General features: G+C 33.6%; 1 protein-coding gene across 1 annotated transcript; it reads left to right on the top strand.

Annotated features, from left to right (window-relative positions):
- The first annotated feature begins 17,022 nt into the window (after window positions 1-17,022).
- Window positions 17,023-21,383, top strand: Cnb (centriole duplication and spindle assembly protein centrobin). Its single transcript, XM_018544228.1, has 8 exons — window positions 17,023-18,854; window positions 18,996-19,104; window positions 19,179-19,871; window positions 19,955-20,181; window positions 20,270-20,472; window positions 20,565-20,854; window positions 20,922-21,080; window positions 21,164-21,383. Exons 1-8 carry the CDS (start codon window positions 17,389-17,391, stop codon window positions 21,248-21,250), a joined length of 3,234 nt encoding a protein of 1,077 aa, XP_018399730.1. The 5' UTR covers window positions 17,023-17,388; the 3' UTR covers window positions 21,251-21,383.
- Window positions 21,384-21,616: the final 233 nt, after the last annotated feature.

The following is a 21,616-nucleotide window of genomic DNA, read 5'->3' as shown; positions in this document are numbered from 1 at the left end:
TAATGTTTCCGTTCGCTCTAAATTAGCTATTTATATGGTGGAATCTATCCCCTTGCTCGATTACTTTTTTATGAATGCCAACTATTGACTCTGTCGCGATATATAAGCGACATTTGTTTCAGAGATTATGTCCAGCTAGCGTATGGTTTCGTTTCACCGGACATTAACCGTTTCGAGCCGGTTATTAATACGCAAAATTTGCATGCACATCTTTATGCGCATTTCGCTTTTCTGTTTTTCATCGACTTCATTTATTATACTCTCATAAAGTTCGAGTATTTTTCAATCTCACAGAACTTCGCTGTTTACATTCGCATCTGGCGGTCCGTTTTTTTCATCAGAATTTAAATAGGTATTTTTTTCACGTTTGTTTGATTCCCTTCAAATGATCATTTTGTGATGTTATTGTAGAAGTATTACGATTCTCTACAGCGTTTACAATAAATAAATGCCTATAGTGTATGAAAACGGCGATGTATGAAAATCAACTCTCACGCTTGATGCTTTTTAGATAATTAAAAATTTTACAAATTTACCGTACCTCTTCTTATTAAGAGATATATATAAAAGAATCGACATGATTTTAAATTTATCCCGATTTTAAGACAGTTACAGTTTCAAGTGTTTTAAGTTCATATTTAAACAGAAATTTAGAAATCAAAAAATCTTTCACGTATCGTTGATTTGGGTTTTCTTTGCATATTGTTTATTCATATGAGAAATTCGCACGAATTTTATGGGATTGTATTATTTTGTATACATATATCTGACAGTAAAATATGGTAATTAATTAAATGTGCAGAACGGTATATTTTGCGATATTATTTTCAAAAAGTTCGATTGCTTTTATTCATATTAATTTTATGCGGACATTTAATTTTGGTCTGCATTACCATTGTCACTAGAAGAAAAAATTAATTGAACAACGACACCGATAGATATATTTTCGGCAATAATTTAAAAAATTATACTAAAGCGCGGTGGTGATAAAAAAATTATTAGTAAATTCGTTACGGTACACGATAAATTGCCAATATGTTGAAAATATGAAAACCGTGATATTGTACAATATTTGTACAAGTACAAATACATCCCGTTTTTATTTAAAAAAAAGGTCGAGTATACTTCTAACAGAACTTAATAAAAATTAAAAATTTATTTTTGTAGTATAACATTCTACAAATATAATTGTTACTGCAGACTATATAGATTGGAACCTTGCTGAGAGTTGACACAAACAAATATATTTTATTTTCTATCTTTTGAAAATTGTCCTGAATTGCGATAGTATTTTGTTGGTCGCTTAATCAAAGGAACAAAAGAAATGAGAGCAATTAGGTCGTTGATGTCGTTGATGGTTAGAGCGAAATATTAATTAATCGGTACATTCTGGACAATCGTGGCGCGGCTACGTCAGGCTCAAAATGTGCAGCACGTGCGAATTGAACGTATCGATTTCATTTGATTTGTGCGCCGGGTGTGTCCCGCAACATTCCCGCACGGCAAGCGAGATATCGAGATATTCTAAAAAAGTTGCTGAAGTAGCGTGAAGTAGCCAATACAGTCAAACGGTAAAAATCGGACAACAGACCGTTTCCGCTGTACCGCTTTCGTCACGATGAGGAAATTCCTTAGTCGCGTCCACCTTCGAGTAGACGATACGTACGGTATGAGAGAGGAAGGAGAGGCACATCCGGCTTCCCGAGAATCCCAAGCGATTTTCCTTGGCCATGCTGGCCATTTCCTCGTTGCAATATCGGAATTCAATTCTCTTTGCCGAAGCTACGTGTACGACGCGTGTAATTCGTTTCGCGGGTCGTTCATCCGCGATGCGCATTCACGATTGATCTATAGTTTCGGCGCGATATGAATTAAATCTCAGACTCGTTTTATATTAAGCCGCAGCAGCGCTCGGTCGCAATCAGCAACCGGTAATTGATAGCGCGGCGAAATTAACGGGTTAAAGTCAGGATTTCTCCGAACCGTTACGAATACGAAAAGTGCTCGGCACAAGCGGAATTCGCAATTAAGACGGAATTTATAATTTCGACTCGAGTGCACGCAGAAATCATGATCGCGGTTGAATGGTGTATATATGTCAGTTGTTAATCGTCGCGGCATTAATAACTGTGCGAACGCGCGCTGATTGATCGAACGTATTCGACGACGCGGCAATTCCGTGTTGAATGAGTAAATAAATTTAACGTGTAATCAACGCCCCCCCCCCTCCTCCCCCTCCTCCTACCTTCCTTCCGGTGACCCTCCATGCGAAACTTGGATATTGCTCCATTATCGAAGTTTATTCGGGCAGTTTGCAATCTCTTCACTTATCTGTAATTTTTTAATCTTCCACACATTAAATAACGTGATAATTAAACCATCGATAAAGATACGGTAAAAATTTATATAGCCATTTATTCCGAAAAAGAATATCTGCTATCAGACGATGCATTCATTTTCTGGGATTATAATTCCCTCGGTATAATTTGTGAAATTACTGCGTGGATATTAAAAAAAAACAATGGTATATATCTAAAAAAAAAAAAAAACCGATAACGTTAGACTTAATTATCAAATTATTATTTGATATGTAAATCTAAAGCATATAGTTAATCCATTGTAGTGTTGGCTCCAACATTAATGGCTAGAGGATTGATTCGCAACTGGACTGACTGGATTATGTCTACGGATTCGGATCTCTGATTCCCTGGTTAGTCTTAATTGAAGGATCTGGTTCGCGGATTTTGTTCCGGAATCATGCATATTGGTGTGCAGTTTCATTCATGTACACTCGAGTATTCATAGACAGCTTTAAACTACGTCTTGTTTTCTTTTAATTTTCAGTTTGTAGGAAATTAATCTTTTATTTTATCACGCAAATTTTCTCGTCTGCACACCGTCGCGGCGCAATTTCGCTCGTTTAGAGAGAGTACGCGTAATTCTCTTAGGTTCGTCATGATGATAAAATGTCTCGCGTTTCGAAAACTCGCGGAAGCTTCGCGCTCGTCCGTCATCTATGGGTATATATTTAGTTGGGATTTCAGGGCGCTTCCTAAGTCGATTACGAGGCGAAAGTATTACGTCGCGCAGCTACGGCGGTATAATGGTCCTATGTTCGTATAGCAGCAGCGAGAAACCCGGCGCGGCGGTGGTATCGCGCACCCGGAGCCGTTATATGCATCCCCGTAAATCAGCTTTGTCAGAAAGCGCGGAAAATATACCAGTTTAACACGGTCCATCACCTTTAAGCCCGGCGGTGGAGCGTCATCGGGACGCGCGCTCGAGCCGATAGCTAGGCCAGGGCATTAAATACGTCCGCGTGCACACGTAATTCTGCCTCCTCCGTCGCGTCGCGTATCGTACGCGAAATTACATTTCCAATAATTCCGGCGACGCCGGGCGGGCCCGCTCGATCGCAAAACACGTTTCTTCACGCAAATCTCTCATATTGCGCTCTCCTACGCCCGTTTTTCCGTCCGCATCTTCTGCTTCCTCTTCGTCTCGCCCGCGCGGCTTGTGTGCGCTTTTCCTTTTTTCGCCTTTGACACGTTCTAACGCGCGCGCGGGTCCTCTTATGCGCTCATCCGCGCCTCTATTTCTCGTGCATACCGTGTCGCAATGTTAAATTCCAGGGAAATTCGAGGCGAAAGCACACCTGCCCGCATGGTGACACGATAGCAAACTCTCGAACCGTACGCACGTAATGCACCGCGAGTGTGGCGCGCTATGTCGCTATGTTGACATACGAGCACTGCGTCTGGATTGATAGTTTTTTTTCGGATACATTCTCAAAAAGCCTCCATATACATATTGTTGTACAATTTTTGTTAAATTTAGTTAGTTTTTTTTTTTACACATATTCTCACACGGAAAACTCTCCTACACTGTAATTTTTCTCAAATTTAATCGATATACAACGTGCCTTTCCGTTGAAATAATACAAAGAAAATTTCTTCCATGTCAGAGAATAAATCATATTGACCTAAATAGGATATAAAACGGAATGCGATAGAATGCAATCGACGTTTGAACATAGCATTCGCAGTAAATAGTTTTAGAACATGTATATGTATTATTTAACCGATAAATAAATAAAATGGAATAGAACGCATACTGTACGTGAAAGCATATATTCGAGAGTGCTTCTATCGTTTATTAATATGAATAACAATTTACACACTTCTCCATTTATTGTGTACTTTTAAAATTGGCATAGCACACACATGAAATTTCAATTAGAAAGTTAAAATTTTCAAAAAATGTAAATTAATTATAACTAAAAAAAAAATAATTATCTATATTATTATACTTTTAAAGAAACATCGACCGTATTGTATATCAATACAAAAATACCACCAATGCGTGGTTTGTGCCATATGTATGTTTCGTTACGCTTCTCGGAATTTGCAAAAATCGCGCTGTAAAAAACGACGGCTATTATCGAAACAGCGAGCTTTTATGCTTTTGGCGATCGTTTGGCCGCCATCGATCGTTAACGGATTATTTAGCGTACGCATAACCATGAATCTGCACCGGTTATGCGGCTGCGGTTGCCGACGGTATAATAGCTACGCCCAACGCGGCCTGCCAATTACGGTAATCGATATTTAACGTTTACAGTCGAGACAAAAGCCAAACACCATGCGGATTCCGCGCCACGGTTTGATACGAACTATACGCTAAGATACGTGAACACGCATCCGCTTCCGCCTGAGATCTCGCCGTGAGAACATTCACGCGTGTGGCAGATTGCGCATATTTAGACGAATAATATTGTGCGATCGTATTACAGCTAAACGGAATTGCGCCACGATTCTATTCAGAATGAAATATGCACTCTCTAAATTATTAGGAGTTTCACTCTTTAAAAAATAAAAATTCTACCGTTCTTGAAAAAGTGGCAGAATTTTTAATTTTTAAAAGTGAAATTTAATGTTTTAAGTGAGATTCCAAAGAATTCAGAGGTCAGAGTAACAAATAAAATTTGACTACAAAATTTTGTGTTTCTCAAATTAATGGTAGCATATTTTTACAAATAAACAAAATTCTAGAGCATTGCATTCTTCTTATTAAATACCAAAAATAATAATTAACATTCAAAATGATATTACTTTTAGCTTGAATCAAAGCTAATATGATGAGTATTTACGTTTGACTGCCTCACATTTATTTCGCTTTTTATAAATGATGCTTAGAATAAGAAATAACGAACATATTTAATGAGATATTTTAGAGAATTTTTCATATTTTAATTATTATTTTAATATGCAGAATTATATTGAGTAGCAGGAATTGATCGGTATTGCATTTTTATAAATTTTCTCTTAGATATTTTTTTATAAATGAAAAAAAAAACGAATTATTGCGAGGATTTAATTACTAAATCTAGTCTTTTTATTACAAAAAATAAGTTTACTCGAAGTTGATTAAATATTCACAAATATAATACGCTTCCTCCCAAATTTTAATTGTTCTATTAAATTTTAAAGTTTCATAATGGCTTCGTTACGCTTCTCGCATACGAAGTCGAGAAATATCCATTTAACGGTAGTGCTGTTAATATTACTGATAATTAATATGTCACAATTCATTGATTATCGAGAACGGTATGCAGTACAATTAACTACTTGGATCTCATATATATATATATATATATATATATGTATATAATAGGCCACAAATATCAAAATGCTGTCTCATTTAACTTTGATATCGCCTAGATAGACGAGTTGAATAATTAACGCGAGAATTATTATATGTATGCGCAGTAACTCCATAAATGTTCTTTACAATTATACAATGTACAACATTTCTAATAATTATCTTCCTTCAATAAAGTAACCGAAAAGGATGTCTATAATCCAAGTAATTAGAATATAAAAAAGAGCAATTGATTGTATTGCATTAAGCATCACTCACTAAAATCTTCAAGTATTAATTTTCAAGTACTACTTGTGTGAAAGTACATGATTTTTTAAAACACTTTTATTTCTTATTCAGTATACATCAATTTTGAATTTCAATGATGTTAACTTTTAGTTTGCGCTAAAACCTTTTTTTTAACTTTATATTGCGTATATAGACTTCTCGCGTGAAAATTTTTTTTTAAATTATATTATGTTTAATTGAAAAGCGCATTGTTGTGTAAAATTCATAGAATAAGAATTGAAATTGTTACAAATTATTAACATATACTGTTATAAAATTTTTATTTTTCTATTACAAAATTCAAACAGAGATTTTTCTCTTTCTCTCTCACACATAACTTTATTATATATTACTTATCTTTTGAATAAGAACATGTATCTAATATAATTTTAAATACGACGATATTTGTATATTTTGAGATCCACCAGAAATCTATTCGATATTTACAACATAAAACATCAAATTTTCATGATTTTCGAAGATTCACGTACAACAATTTTGCTCTCTAAAAAGTTGTGCAAATTTATCTTGGTTAGTCACATTGAACTGAATGCATACTTTTGTACATTATATATGAATCCTAAAAGACGATATGTAGAGATTGAATATGCTTACTATGTGGTTTGACAAAACTATTTCCAATTTATAGCTGACGGAATGTGCAGCTACAGCGAAGCTACTTGGAATATTACAATAGACGAAGTGACAGGCGATCGTAGCTGTTTGCCAACGTACGATCGTAATGGCTTGATAACTTCTTTAAATCGTAAAAGTTTTGTTGTTGCAAGAAAACTGAATTCATGGAAACATATTTCTCACTTTATCGTGAACTAAGATATAGCCTACAAATATTCCATTCGGAAATGCGACGATATTTTCGGGTGATGATCCAATATCTTTGTAAAGATATTTAGACACTATGAGATCTGAAACGTAAATCTGAGACAGTTTCAGAGAAAAGTTATTTTGCTATTTTAAAGAATAGAAGAAAAATTGCTTTAATATAAATATGAAAACCATCACGTGCAAAACTATTTGTTTAATTTTTTGTACATTTGTAATTTGTCAATTTTTTTAACACCGTTGTATGAAAAAATAAGCCCATAAAAATTCCACTGACAACGCCTATTTTTGAAATAATTAAATTTTTTTGTTTTTAGATTCCAATTAAAAAGTAATAGGAAGCATTTCGAAAAATTATTTTTTTGAATGCCGTGAAAAGCGTAGTAAACTATAAAATAGCTCGCAGCATAGCTTTTATTTCACTAACTGTCTATTACAAGCTATATCACTCACGATTAATTCAACCATTCAAACTATCTACACAGTCAAACCGATATAATAGCAGCAATATACACACATAAAACATTACAAAAATATACTGAAGAAAATCTGCGCATACAATCTTACGATCTTCGAATGAGCAATAACGAACTATATCCTACGCGATCGAGATATCATATACTGAATAGCAATTAACGGTAATGGGATTGCAGTCAACAATGATACAGATATGCTCTCAATATCATGATGGTACCAGCATAATTCGTACAATTGCCGTCGATCGGAAATGCGACATAAAATACGACGTCGATTCCAAAACTCGCTACAGCGAAAAAGGGCGAGAAAGGGCGTGTGCATTACGCGTTACGTTGCCGCCACAAAAGGGCGACCGATCGAGCGTAAAGGATGTGTGACATTATGCATGTGTGCCGGCGCAGAATCCGACTAGGCGGGGGGGCTAGTCGAAAAATCCCGACGTGGCGATTTCTCCCACGCAGGCCGCCGATGCCAAACAAGACTGACGGCGACGGCAGAAGGCGGGAGCACAAGAGCGATATACTGCAAATACCTCGGCTCGATGCATTTCAGGAGATACGGCCACCGTCTGAATAGGAGACAAGCACGGACCGAATGGGGGGGATGGTTGGATGCCAAGGGACGAAGTTGAGAATCGAGGCTCGAAGCGGAGACAGCGTAGCCATCGGTCTTGCCGCGGTTTTCCAAGATCCTCGAGTTTATCTCCAAGAGTTTATCTTCGGGAACGCTCTCTCTCTCTCTCTCTCTCTCTCTTTCTCTCGCTCACGCTTTTTCGCGAGCGAGCACGACGAGGAAGTGATCTAAGTTCCATCCGGAACCGGCGAGATGTCAGAATCCATAGATACCACCGCATGGACTATCGGAACTGGCGGTTATCTTTCAGTGGTGTCAAGAATCTTGGCCCATGCCACACGGCTGATAACACCTTCCTTACGTATTTATATGTACATGTAGCTTGGCACAAGTCGCTACATAAATATCGGTACCCTGTAAAACATGCTGTCGCTGTTCACGGACGTCGTGTCGGAAGATCGTTCATGTTAAAAGATCCTGCACTTAATCGCGACGAAAAAACGCGCAATAACGTACCGTCTGAAATATCTCTCCGTTGGACTGATAATAAACGGAATTATTTATACAAATGTGAGATATGAATTTAAAGATTGTGAAATATTTAATTAATTACATGTTTCTCCCTATAAATATAATTTTATGTTTTATAAAAATATTTTCTTTATGTATGATTATACCCACGTGCTTTTATAACAACGTAGTTGATTGCGAATATTTCAGAGTAGATTCTCTCGCCTCTGACGTCACTTTACATCAGCCATTATGCCGTCTTAAGCTCTCTATTAACTTGATGTTTTATCCTCGTTTTTATTTAACGTTTATAAGTTTATGTAATCTATCTCTCTCTTTTATTTCTTACATTTACGTGCACACGGGATAAAAAAATTTTCTTTATCATCACATTTCCTTGAGGAGAAAGAACCTTTTTTTACAACATATCATAATTGGAATATAAATGAATCTAAACCTAGTTCATTATATTTACTAATTATACGTACTAAAGCCGCAAATAATTTCTTTTAATGAAGACGAAAGATATAAATAATTATTTATAAACGGAGACGATGTATGTACGTACTTAGTATACAGTGTATTATATAGTGTAAAAAAATTATCTCAAACATTACAGATATTGTATCAATCCAGCAATATGACACTTATGACGTTGTCACACGTTTTCGATAATTTCATCTTTCTTTAAACAAAGTACATGAAATAGAATTTGAGTGTATACTCTGCACTCTTTATTGGTAAAAATGAAATTTCGTATCGTGAGTCACGTATGACCCAGTTATTCTTGGTAAATATATTTTGAACGTTCAGAAAAGCATATCTGTCTCAGACTGATTTCTATAGTTTATATATATTTCTCGATTCCACATGTTTTATTAAGCACACGTACACGTACACGTAATAGAGACACAATTTGTAAAATAATAAATAGAAAGGAAAACGCGCAAAAGAGGGAAGGATATATATTAATCGTTAAATCACATAAATAAATAAAGAAAACATCAAACAAAACATAAAATTAAAGAAGATAATAAGGAATGACGAAATAATGTAAAATGTAAAATATAATTTGACAGAAAATACCGTCATTCATAAAATGTAAAGGCTGTCCTATATATACTTCAAACAGTCCATACAATATATTGTGCTGTTTTTAAGCATGTCTAATTTAGAGAACATGCTTTATTTTAACCATAGCCAAAAGTGTACCTTCCTTCTCTCGAAAGTTACTCTAATTTATGACCCAAGTCGGCGCAAGCATTGCAGCAATTCTGTTACCATCGAGTTCTCGACAGTGCTGTATCGACAGCGCAGGCATCGAAACGAAATTCGGAATGTCGAACGCAGCACAAGAACTCCTTCGCGTAATACTTCCGGCTGACAGCGCACAGCCTGCCATTTTTTTCCCACGCTCTCCAAGCCCTTTGTTTTCTGTACTTGACGGTGTTTTTGCTCGTTTCACACGGAAATGCCGTGGATGTCGCTCTCTCTCTCTCTCTCTCTCTCTCTCTCGTCGCTTCAGATTATTGATCGTTCGTTCGGAAGATTCCTGCCAGCTAGCGGGGTCACCGCTGCTAGACGAGCAGTCTCACAGGAAGTAGTGAACGGGTAGAGTTATTCCCGGGAAGAGAAGATCGGCCAGCGGTCCTATCGATTGTACTTCGAAACTCTCGTTGTCCACTCGTGAGCTGTCCTGCCTGCTGACTGTTGCACACCGCAGCCGATCGAAAGATCTTCCGCCGCGAGCTCCTCATCGAGAGTCGTGTTCATCGATTTTTTTTTTCTTTTTTTTCTTTCTCTCCAAACCTTTCATCTGTTCGTTTCCGGCCGGCCTTTTCGCATCTTCCACGCGCGCTACACATTGGAAAGTATTCCAGCTAGCGTCGAGCACACTACAAATATTTTTCTTTCATGTGTATATGATTCTAGAAAAATGTGGAGTGTATTCATTGCGTTTTATTAGAAAAATGCCGTTCAGAGAAATATAAATTGCCTTTAATAGATAAATATTATATCGTCATAAAACACGCATATGTATGTATTGATAACACTTCGGTGTTCGTCGCAATTACATTTGTGAAAATCACATGATTTTAAGAAGAAGCAATATCGCCGAGAAAGAACAATGTTGTCATTTACACAATGCAACTGCTGATCAAAAAGATACAACATTTTACATTACACATTAATTAATTAAGTAAATACTTAAAAGTTTAAGCGTAACAATTATAAAATCTTCGTAAGGAACCTAATTTATGTAATAAAGAGTTCAATGCATATTTTGTTGTAATGTATGACAGAAAATCCAATGTATTTTATCGTTCGCGCCCGTGCGATATTTCGTACAGCATAGAATGCACAAAGTTAAAATCTATCTATCATACTTTGCTTTGTATTATATTTTTCAATTCTTTTATTTTTCGGAAATTGTCTGTAAACGATGCATACGAAATGCATATATAAAATTTATATTGTACTTTTTTTGTATCCATGTGCGAACTTTTGATCCGACCTCCGTTCAACTATGTCTTTCTTCATTTGATAATTATCGGAAAATTCAATTCTTTTATAATAACTACTTGTTGTTTACTGTCAATTTAGAAAGTACGAAAATTATAAAACATTTTCAAAGTCATTAAAAAGTGACGACATAAATACAATATTTAAATAAACGTGACATTTGATCACACTGAAATAAACAATTGCAATTAATGCAATTATGAATAAATTAAGAATTGTAAAAGAATACGTATTTTGACAGTTACTAAGTATATTGACAATTTGCTCAGTGAAAAATTGAAATTGATTAATCGCTAAACTGCCATTTTGGATTAAAAAGTATTTCTGATTATCGTCTTTAAAAGACGGAGACAGTAGGAAACAACAGACAAGAATAATCTTTCGTATCGATGTATTCTGATGGTTGTTTCGTACACAGTTTCGGATTGTCAATTAGGTATTTTATTTTACACGCTTTTTGCCAATGTGGAATATCGATACGTATGGTACACGTGACATCCATAACACCAGAAAGTTTCGCAAACTCCAACGCGGCAGTAACGTCGATAGTTGCCGCACATTGTTATCGTATACAGTATTTACATAAAGTGTCGTGCGTTAATATGTCATCACGGCTGTCAGGGAAGCGGAAGGGAATGCAGAATGTGATTTGTATTGTATAGATATACATATATAAATATATATATTTATCGGTTTTACGAATAAGATTATAAAATCGTATGTCCTAAGTAGTCACCGAGTGTCCGTTCTCGGTAGTCTTATGATTGTATAGCAAACAGAAGAGAAAAATCCGTCGCTGTATCGTAAGCCGCCGTAGATAAATCGCGGTTCTGTGAAAGTTGCAACGATTTTTAACGATATGATCAATGATGCGTGAATTTGGTGACAGTCGTTGATGCGCGGAATGTCTTACTATTACCGCATAATCGATTACAATTGTTGATTCGATGAATTTGAAGTCCATTTTTTCTTAACGAAAACTCAGATTTCCTCTAACAGCCAACCGTTTCACTCAGATCAGTGATAATTTATTTTACATTTTTTAACGGATAAATCTTAAATAAAGAGTCTTTGATCATCAAAATCTTATAAGATTAATTAAAGTAAATTACGATCATTCACAATACTGAACCTAACGTGCCAAAATTTTTAATTTTTCGTACTAAATGTATGTATGATATCAATCAAATTGCTGTAAGTTTTGACTAAGAAAAAAGTGACTTTAACTTCATCAAAGAATCCGCCATTACAGATTCATCGGCGAGACGTAATAAATAACGTAATATATTGTAGTTTACGTAAAATATTGCGCCGGTAATCGTCAGTTTATTTTTCCATCGCCCTCTAATAACGCGCGTGCGGCGGACTTCGTATTTCGTTGTCACTTAACTTCATCATTAAATAATAAAGTTAATCAGTGTTCGCGCGTAATGTTCGCGCGCGCGCGCGGAAGCGTGTCGTGTTGATTGTTGTAAATCGTATCGTGATGCCGAGCTAGGATATTTACCCTGCTGACGGTTTATACGCAGGAACTTCCGCATAAGCTTCGGATACACAACGGTGCAGTGCCTCGAATGCAAACTTCATGTGAAATGCTAACATGCATTCGGGCGCCGTGTCATCGCACGCACGCACGCACGCACGCACACACACGTATACATGCATACACGTAAAATACCTATCCCTTGCTTGTTGTTCAAACTTGCGTCGGTTGCATTTTTCAAGTGAATGGCGAAAACTCTCCCCAGGCTCGGAGTGTGATTATTGTCGTTAACTCCTAAGTAGGGACTTACGTATAACACAGAGACCATTTGTCTCACGAATAGTTTTGTAGCTTCCAGCTTTTTTCTTTAGAGAGTATTTCCTTGAACAATTGCAATGTATACTATAATTATTTTATTTGTTGTTCTATTGTATCAATGTTACCCTTTTCGTTAGTGAAAAGTTTCTGTGGTGTATTTTAATAATTTTTAAAGAAGTATGAGATAAATTTTAATATGTAAAAGAACAGTTTTAAAATCTGAGTTTTTCCTCAAAATCTGATGTTTTAATGAAAATTTTAATAGAATTATTTGGCACAGCTTGAGATTCTCAAGCGTGGCACTAATTAGTTTACTAATTAGAAGACTTTTGCAATATCAAATATTTAAACAGCTTTTATTATTTTGTTTATAATTAGAAAACTTTTTAGAAACCAAACAAATAACTGATTATACAACACGTTTCAGAAAAAGTTACAATCATTAATTGAAATTCTGCGACGAAAAAATGAAATTTAATCCTTACTAATATACAGGTATTATGGAATTGTTTTTTAAATACTATAGAGAATATACTCTTATAAATATATTTTTATTACGAAATACGATTTTACGATCTAGCTCATTAAATTCATCAAATTGAGGTTTTTATTTAAAAAATTAAATATTTCTCAATTTTAATTTATTAATTAAAGTAATTATATTTTTATATAGAAAGATTGTATTTGCAAAATGTGTAAGCTCATATTTTATATATTATGGGTGAGATGAAATGTAATAATTAATTAATGGCAGAATAATTTATATCTTTTTTTAACATATAGCAATATGGTCCGCATTTAATGATTGAGCATTTTCTTATTAATTTAAGTGAGCTTTTTAAAAGATTAGTCGCACTACTGATAATAAAACTGTAAATGACGCATTAAAAGTTGCATTAAAAATTATTCGATCGTTTGTAAATCAATATTATGAAAAATGCTATTTTATTATGGTTTTATGATCAATTTTAGAAAGTATATAGAGTAGAATACGCTAGAAAAATTGAAGACATAAAAATTGTATAAGTGATGTAATTATTGCATTAACTACTTTATTACCCACTTCTTCAATAAAGATTTGGAAAATAAATCAATTAAATATATTGGCACGTGTATGTTTTTACACACACACACACACACACACACACACACACACACACACACATATATATCTATGTGTGTATGTATATTATGAGACTTCGAATTAATGCAGTAATTATGCTCAATATGAAATATCAATTTTCGAGAGGTTATAAATTTAAAACGTCAATATATATATATATATATAAGCTGGACGGTTTTTAAATTGATATTGGAGTGCGTCAAATAAACGATCGAGTATTTTTTAGTGCATCCATCATATTCCATGGTCGAAGATTGACGCCGTTATAGAGATATGTGGTATAACCTAATGTGATATTCATAATACCATAAAAAAGCTTCTGCATCTGTCTCTCTTTCTCTCTTTCCCTTTCGCCACACGCGTGTATGTATTTCGCAACACGATACGAGAGTGCATGCGACACAAGACGTTTCACAGTGTACCTTAAGCAGGTGTATAATATTACTTAAAAATAAAATAAAAAATTGTAGTCGACCGAGAAGAAGCGCATTTGCATTATGAGAACTTAATAAAGCGATATGTTGAAGAATGTGTCTTTAGTCCTTTTTTTCCTATATATAATTAATACTTTCCCAAAATGTTCACACGTATACTTTTTAATAGATCTATAAGAGTACAGATCATCATACTGATGAATAGCAGCTTATAGTTGACACAAAATAAAAGAAACTTATACATCTGTAATTTGATTACTAGATGTATGGTATAATTTATGCTTCGCAATTATAGTATTTGTTATCAAATTCTATAAATGAAAGGATAATTTTTTTACTTTCATCTATTCATAGTACAAGCATAATATAGCAAATAAGAAAAAAAATGCAGTTATTAAATATAAAATTTATCCTATTATCCTACTTTCCATTTGATTTCTCATAATATTTTAAGCTTAATTTAAATTAGAAATTTATAACATTTTTAACTTTGAAAGAAAAGAGCACTAGGAGTTAAGCGTAGATAATTTCACGCAACGCCGATATATGTATATCTAGCAAATCTATCTATTATAAAAAATTATTAAATAATGAAGCTTACATGTTTCGACTTATTTTTGAGCCATCTTCAGAGACAATAAAATTTACATAAATAAATTATAATTTAAAAAATAACAAAAGATAAAAAGATGTTTAATCATAATGAGCTCCCTCACAACCGAGAAATAGATTCTAAAGATAATTTCATCCTAGGGAGCACAATCAAATGCATAATAACGGAAGAAAGGAAAGAAATAAAGAAAGTTGAAAATATGGGAAATTAATTTTCCAGGATGTGTCACAGAAAAATAATCATCTCCAAATTAAATTTATCAAATTGCAACTATTTCTCGGGAGTGAGGAGAATCACCATGTTCACCACGATACTGCATCGCAAACAATCTCAAAACCGGTCTTCACAGAACAATAACATTTTTTTATAACATTTTATTCTATGTACAAAAATAAAATTTCTGATAAAATCTTTTTATTTAACTTTGAAAATGCATCAAGTATTTCTTTTCTTTTTCATAAGAAATATTGCATTCTTAGCTAGATACAATTATTTATATTTTTGTAGCATAAATAGTCTGTAAGAATTTTTACTACGCTTCAATTTAATGCTTCAACTACCGTGTGCAATGTTCCGATATATCGACATGACATTTTATGCGTCTCACTGCGACATATCGATAGTATACGACTGCACATTCAAAAGCTTTAATGTTAAAAGTAATTTTGATGAATCAAAATGATACCTATATCCACATGATATAGCTGCGTTCCAATATTCAATGTCAGTACTAAAAATCTATAGTACGTTACGCGCACTATATATTTTTCAATATTGATAATGAATATCGGAACATAGGCATGATACTATAATATGCATGCTGTACATACGGCAATAATTAATAATGATATAAATAATCGTGGATGCAACTAAAAAAATCAACAAATTAAATAAATTTCCATTTTAATATATTTTTCATATTTATAAGAAATTAGAATTACTATAATATCTAATTACAATAGAAATATTAATAGCAATTTCTTGTGATATATTATACTATAATGATATTTTAACTCTGACGACAAAGAGTCGGATTGTTGATACTTATACTACATTTTTCATTTTTACCATTTTGACGTATCGATTTTACTACATATATCTGGATATTTTAGGATTTAGCAAGTAAATTATGTTATTTTTTGATTAGTACAAGATAAATTAATGTTATTGATAATTATTAATTTCTAGTATAATTTTTTATAATTTAAGTAATTGAAAATATATAAATAGTTTAATTCAATTTAATTTAATAATTTCAAATAAATTTATAACTATTATTTTTTTATAAAATATATTTTTAAGAAATGCAGTTTATTTTACATTTAATTATTCTTCAACTTTATCGATCTTTATTTTCAATGGTTATATTACATTTATTACAGAAAAAAATTTGTAAATAAGAAGAAATCAGTAATAACAGAAACCAAAACAAAAAAAAAATTAATAAATAAGAGAAAAGAATACAATGAAACAAATATATACTTCAGTAGAAAATAACACTTGAATATAATTTTCACGTAATTTTTTTCATTTCTGATTTGTAACGTTTTCCAAAATATCGACAGTTAGTAAATTATAGTTGTACCAGAGTGTACAACGCTTAGTAATTGATATTGAAGAACTCCGATTTCAATAAAGTTTATCTCCAGCATCGATACTTCTAATAGATACTTTTTTATGACTTACATGCACAGAAGCAAAGAAACTTTCACAAAGGATATACAAATCAATAATTAACTTCAAAAATGAAATGCGATGTCAAATTCTTGTAAAAAGTTGAAGGCAATTGTAATATCATATATTATTCTTTTGCATAGCAGAAGAAATATTTTTAGTTATTATAATTAAAAAAAGAAACAGTTTCATCGTCAGTTATATATAATTTTTCAATTTTAAGAAGAGGTGCTACCAGTATGTTTCTCTGATGGTATGGAGAGAAATCTAGCTGAGAGTGGATGTGTTTTACAGAATCCGTTTACTAGCGCCTCTATGTGCATAAAATGTGAACATAGAACTTATGTAGCTATCGATATTTCCGGAGGGTAACACATCCACGATCCCTAGTTTCCGACTTTTTTCAAGTTTTGTGTACACATTATTTGTTTCTTTTCTGTGATATACCTACAAAATATAGCTGCGTTGTTCTTTTCGCATTCGTTGTCAGTCTCAGCAAGTCTCAGGCTTCTCTGCATGGAGAGTATTGAACTACTGAAGGGTTATGTTCAATGTTGTCTTTTGTGGCGCGCGAGTGTCATTCAAGTTTGTTTACAAATTTTCGGAGCTGTGTATATCTTTGCGATGCAGCTTGTCCATAGCGAACTAGAAATGATTAATCGCCATTCGTGAGCACTAGCCGGACACATAATATACGATTTCGTATAACAAGCCTTCCGTAAATACACGCTGCGAGAAATTGAATCTAACCTAACCGGTACGCGACGCGGTCTGTTTCTCCACTGTACGTGTACAAACATCAATGACAGGACGCTTCGCAAATATCGACTGATCTGTGGTAATCGCTTAATAATTTGCTACCGGTGGCAGACGACTGTTTAGATGGATAATGAGCGAGTCCGATGACACGGATGTTTTACTCCTGATCCCGCCTGATATATTCCACGTACCGTCTTCCGACTCCGACACCAGCTCGAGCAATCACGTCAGAACGGATTGCGGGAAGACCGGTGTTATCTCGGAGCTGGTGGGACATATGCAATCATTGGAGTCCCGAATTTCCGCTATCGAGTCTAGAGATAATAGCCTGGACATTTCTGCGCCGAACAGTTTGCTTAACGACTTTCAGCCAGCCTACGACAGTGCGTCTTATCCTTATCAACGGCAGACTCTATCCAAAACTAGACTCTCCGTAAGTCAAGGCTCTAGCTTGCAAAATTCTCCTGTGAAGTTGCGTAAATCTCTATCTGTTCCTTCCACTCCCAATGGATGTTCGTCGCAGAGCTGTACTAACTTCCCGAAGAAAGACGTGAGATCATCTGGGTGTCATCTTTTGACAGCTGCTACTTCTAATTCAACTAATACTAATACTCTTACTCAGGCTAAGCATGCTGTTTTAACTTCGTACTCTGATTCCTCTGTGGTACCTACTGCTTCTTGTGGTACTGGGCTCTCGCATGCTGCTACTGTTATGTCTACAACAAAGGATCCGTACTTGTCTGTTCGACAAAATGATTGTACGAGTAACGTGTATTGTAAACCCCATAATTCCTCGTATTCAACAGCACCTATATCAAATTCATCTAATACATCAATAGGTCAGTTGCTGCATACTCGTTCTAGAATAGTACAAGAGATGGAACTGTCAGAAGTTGACGAGTTGCTCCAAGAAATGGAAGCTACCGAATTAGAATTATCGAAAAGAATAAATAATACTAGCGGATATCAGTATCGCAGTGAATTACTTCCAACGTTATCAACTGAAACTGTTAATAATGCAAGTAGTCAAGAAAAAGAAGCACATCATAAATTCAATGCGCATCGTAAATTAGATACTCAACTCACTGATACTTTGTCAATTTTTTCTCAAAAGAAAACAAATACATTCCCTGATGTATCATTGCTATACAATGATTCATTTCGTGTGAACAAGACTGATAAAATAATTTCTGAATTTAAAACATGGGAACGAAACGTTCAGCAGCCTATTGTAAAGCCAAATGGGTATACGATAGAAAATATAAAAAATATGGATCATTCATTTAATGTATCAGCTATGATTGATAATGCTAAACCAAGCGAATTAGTGCCAGAATCAAACGTTCAAATGTTAGATGAAACAAATGCAAGCAATGTATATACTCCATCAAAATCTTCTGTTACGAATACTGTGTCACATATTAATGATTCAGTTAAGCCTTCTAGTATGTTGCCATTGAAAACTGTACAATGTAATACAGAACCTTTAGATCTTTGTAAAATATCACAGCATAATGAAAATTTATATGATAAAGAAAAATCTAATCTTAGTAAAAATACTGCACACATTGGAACAAATACGGATCTTTATTTAAGGTACTTTATAAAATTTTTAATATATATTAATTATATATATTTATAGAGCAAAATATTATATTATTTAAAGAGAATTTTAATGCAAATTACACACACACACACACAATTTTATTAATAAGTTATTACAAAATTTATTTACAGAAAATCTCAACGACTTTTATCACTTTCGGATTTCTGGGATTCTAATCCAACTAGATCACAAGAAGAAACGCTTAGGATCAAAATAGAAGAAGAAAAATTTCGCAGAGAGGTAATGTAAAACCATACTATAAGTATATAACATGAAAATAATATAGTTTATTTTTTATTTTTATTTATTTTTAGCACTGTGAGCATCTGATTCAAGAACTTCAGAAACGTTTGTTGGAACAACAGGAAAAAGTGGCAGTAGCAGTTAGAGTTGACAATGAAAAAAATCTCTTGATATCTCAATTTCATACATCCTGGTCTAAATTAAAACAGCAAGTCGAAATATTAAAAGTTGAACATAAAAATGTACAAACTAATTTACAAAATATCACAGAAAAGCATCAGTCTGAGATGTCAGAACTTCAAACACAAATCAAACGGTTGGAAGGAGAGTTATCGAAAGCTTTAGATTTGGCAGCTGGTTATAAAGAGAAGAGTGATATTATGATCAAAGAGAAAATTGATCTATTAAAAACTCATGCAGATGAATTAGAAAGTTATAAATCATTGGTTCAAGAAGCAGAAAATAGATATGAACAAATGAAGGTAGAATTTAACAAGTTGTTAGAGAAGAATCAACAAACTGAAGAAATGTTAAGAACTATTCAATCGGAATTGAATAAAGAACGTTTGAAGGGAGGAGAAGTACGAAATGAAATGGGTGTCATTCATAAAGCATTAGATGCTTGTGAAGCTGAGTTGATAGTACTCAGACAAGAAAAAGAGAATTTGCAACTTAAACTTAAAGAAGAGATTAATAGAAATTCTATTTTAGAACATAAAAATTCATCGTTGCTCGTTTCCATTGACGATGCTAAGAAAGCAGAAGTAATATATTTTGAACTATTTATCACAGTTATCAAGTTTTATAATTTGATTAACTATATACTTATTTGTGCTTATTGTTTCAGAAATTAGCCAAAGATGAAACCAAGTCTGTTGCGGAACAAAAGGAAAAAATCAGAGCAGAATTACAAGAGGTTTATCAGAAACAGGTAGATGAGGTGGTAAAAGCAAAATTGCAAGAATTTCAAATGCAACTTGATAATGCCGAATCAGAATTTTTAGAGGAATTGAGAACAAGACAGCAAGTTATAGCTGAATGCGCTGCTAGGAAGATAAAGGATGTTATCGATAAGTTCGTTATACGTTTTTATATAGTAACGCAATAAAATATATAAGAATTAATTTTCTAAGTTATATATAAACATATTGAATTTTTTTAGACACCGTTTAGAAATAAACTTGCTAGAAGAAAAACATAAAGAGGAAAAACGATTGTACGAATTGCAATTAGCTCAAGCTTTACAAAGATCATCTTTATTAGAAAAGCATTTAAATTCTCAGCGTGCAACAAAATCTCAACTTGCAGAACAATTGCATTCTGTTATGCAGAAGCAGTGGCAACAGGCTCTACATATTATATCAGGTTAATCACAGAATATGTTCAAACTCACATACAATTGTTTGTTAACATCATGATTATAGCAGTTTTGTGCATAAATTTAAAAAATATTGCAGGCAGTAACATGGATAATATTTCTCCGATTCAAAAAATTTATGCAGACAGATGTTCAAATTTTGAACACTCTAAAGGTCCTAAAAAATCAGAATCAATGCCAAATTGTTACACTAAACTTTCTCAAGAATTAGTAAAACACGCTGCTCATTCGTTAGAAGCACGTAATTTGATTAGTGCACAACCTGTGGAAGATCAAAATGAAAGCGTGGTAACAATGAATTCCATCGAAAATGCACCATTAACGAGTAGAAATGAACCAAAAGATGACCTTCGAAAATATGTGAAAATGGTAATTAACATACAGATAATAATCTTAAAAAGGTATTTACAATCAAATGCAAATAAATTTTTTATAGATTGCAGAAATGCAGTTAGCAAAAGAAGACAAAGATCCAAAACCCAGAAGTAGTATTTCGAGTCCGCCATTAGAATGCAGAGAAGTACCGCGAAAACATTATTTAAAAAAGGAATTAAGTATAAGCGAGGATAGCGTTATGTGGCAACAAAGTCCCGAGGTTCGTTTATTTGAAGTTTGAGATAAATTAAGACACACATATGTGTATATAATATATACGAATAATATCACTTTCTCTACTAGAGTATACACGACGTTAGCGAACATATATCACTTCCGCAAAAAATGCTTACAAAAATAGATCAGAAGAACAAGCCTCCTTGGAAATGACGTATAACATATGATGACAACGATACCGAAGGCATAGATGAGCTCGATTACGGCAACTGAATTCAGAATACAGTGTACTTAATTAGCAGTAATACATTTTTTATATGGAACAAATGCTAATCTATTTTTTTGCGAGACGAATATTGAATAAAACATTTTTTCATATATTGTAATGATTTGTTTAAATTTTTGTTTTTCTTTCTTATTTTCCCATCACGAAAATACAATATTCACAGTACTATTTTATTTAAAATAAAATAGCCGACGATCATTTTCCTCGTTTTGATGTGTAGCTTTTAGATGTATGTACATACACTTACTTGTGCATTTTGCGGTTTTGAAAAGATTTATACAGTGATTTTATAA

This window comes from Cyphomyrmex costatus, unplaced genomic scaffold (genome assembly GCF_001594065.2).
Source record: "Cyphomyrmex costatus isolate MS0001 unplaced genomic scaffold, Ccosl1.0 scaffold43, whole genome shotgun sequence".
Lineage (NCBI taxonomy): Eukaryota > Metazoa > Arthropoda > Insecta > Hymenoptera > Formicidae > Cyphomyrmex > Cyphomyrmex costatus.
This window is presented reverse-complemented; position numbering and strand designations above follow the sequence as displayed.

Coding starts and splice junctions, on each gene's coding strand:
- Cnb (XM_018544228.1), top strand. CDS start 17,389: ATGAGCGAGTCCGATGACACGGATGTTTTACTCCTGATCCCGCCTGAT. Junction 20,182..20,269: donor ATAAAGGATGTTATCGATAA/GTTCGTTATACG, acceptor GAATTTTTTTAG/ACACCGTTTAGAAATAAACT. Junction 21,081..21,163: donor TGTGGCAACAAAGTCCCGAG/GTTCGTTTATTT, acceptor TTTCTCTACTAG/AGTATACACGACGTTAGCGA.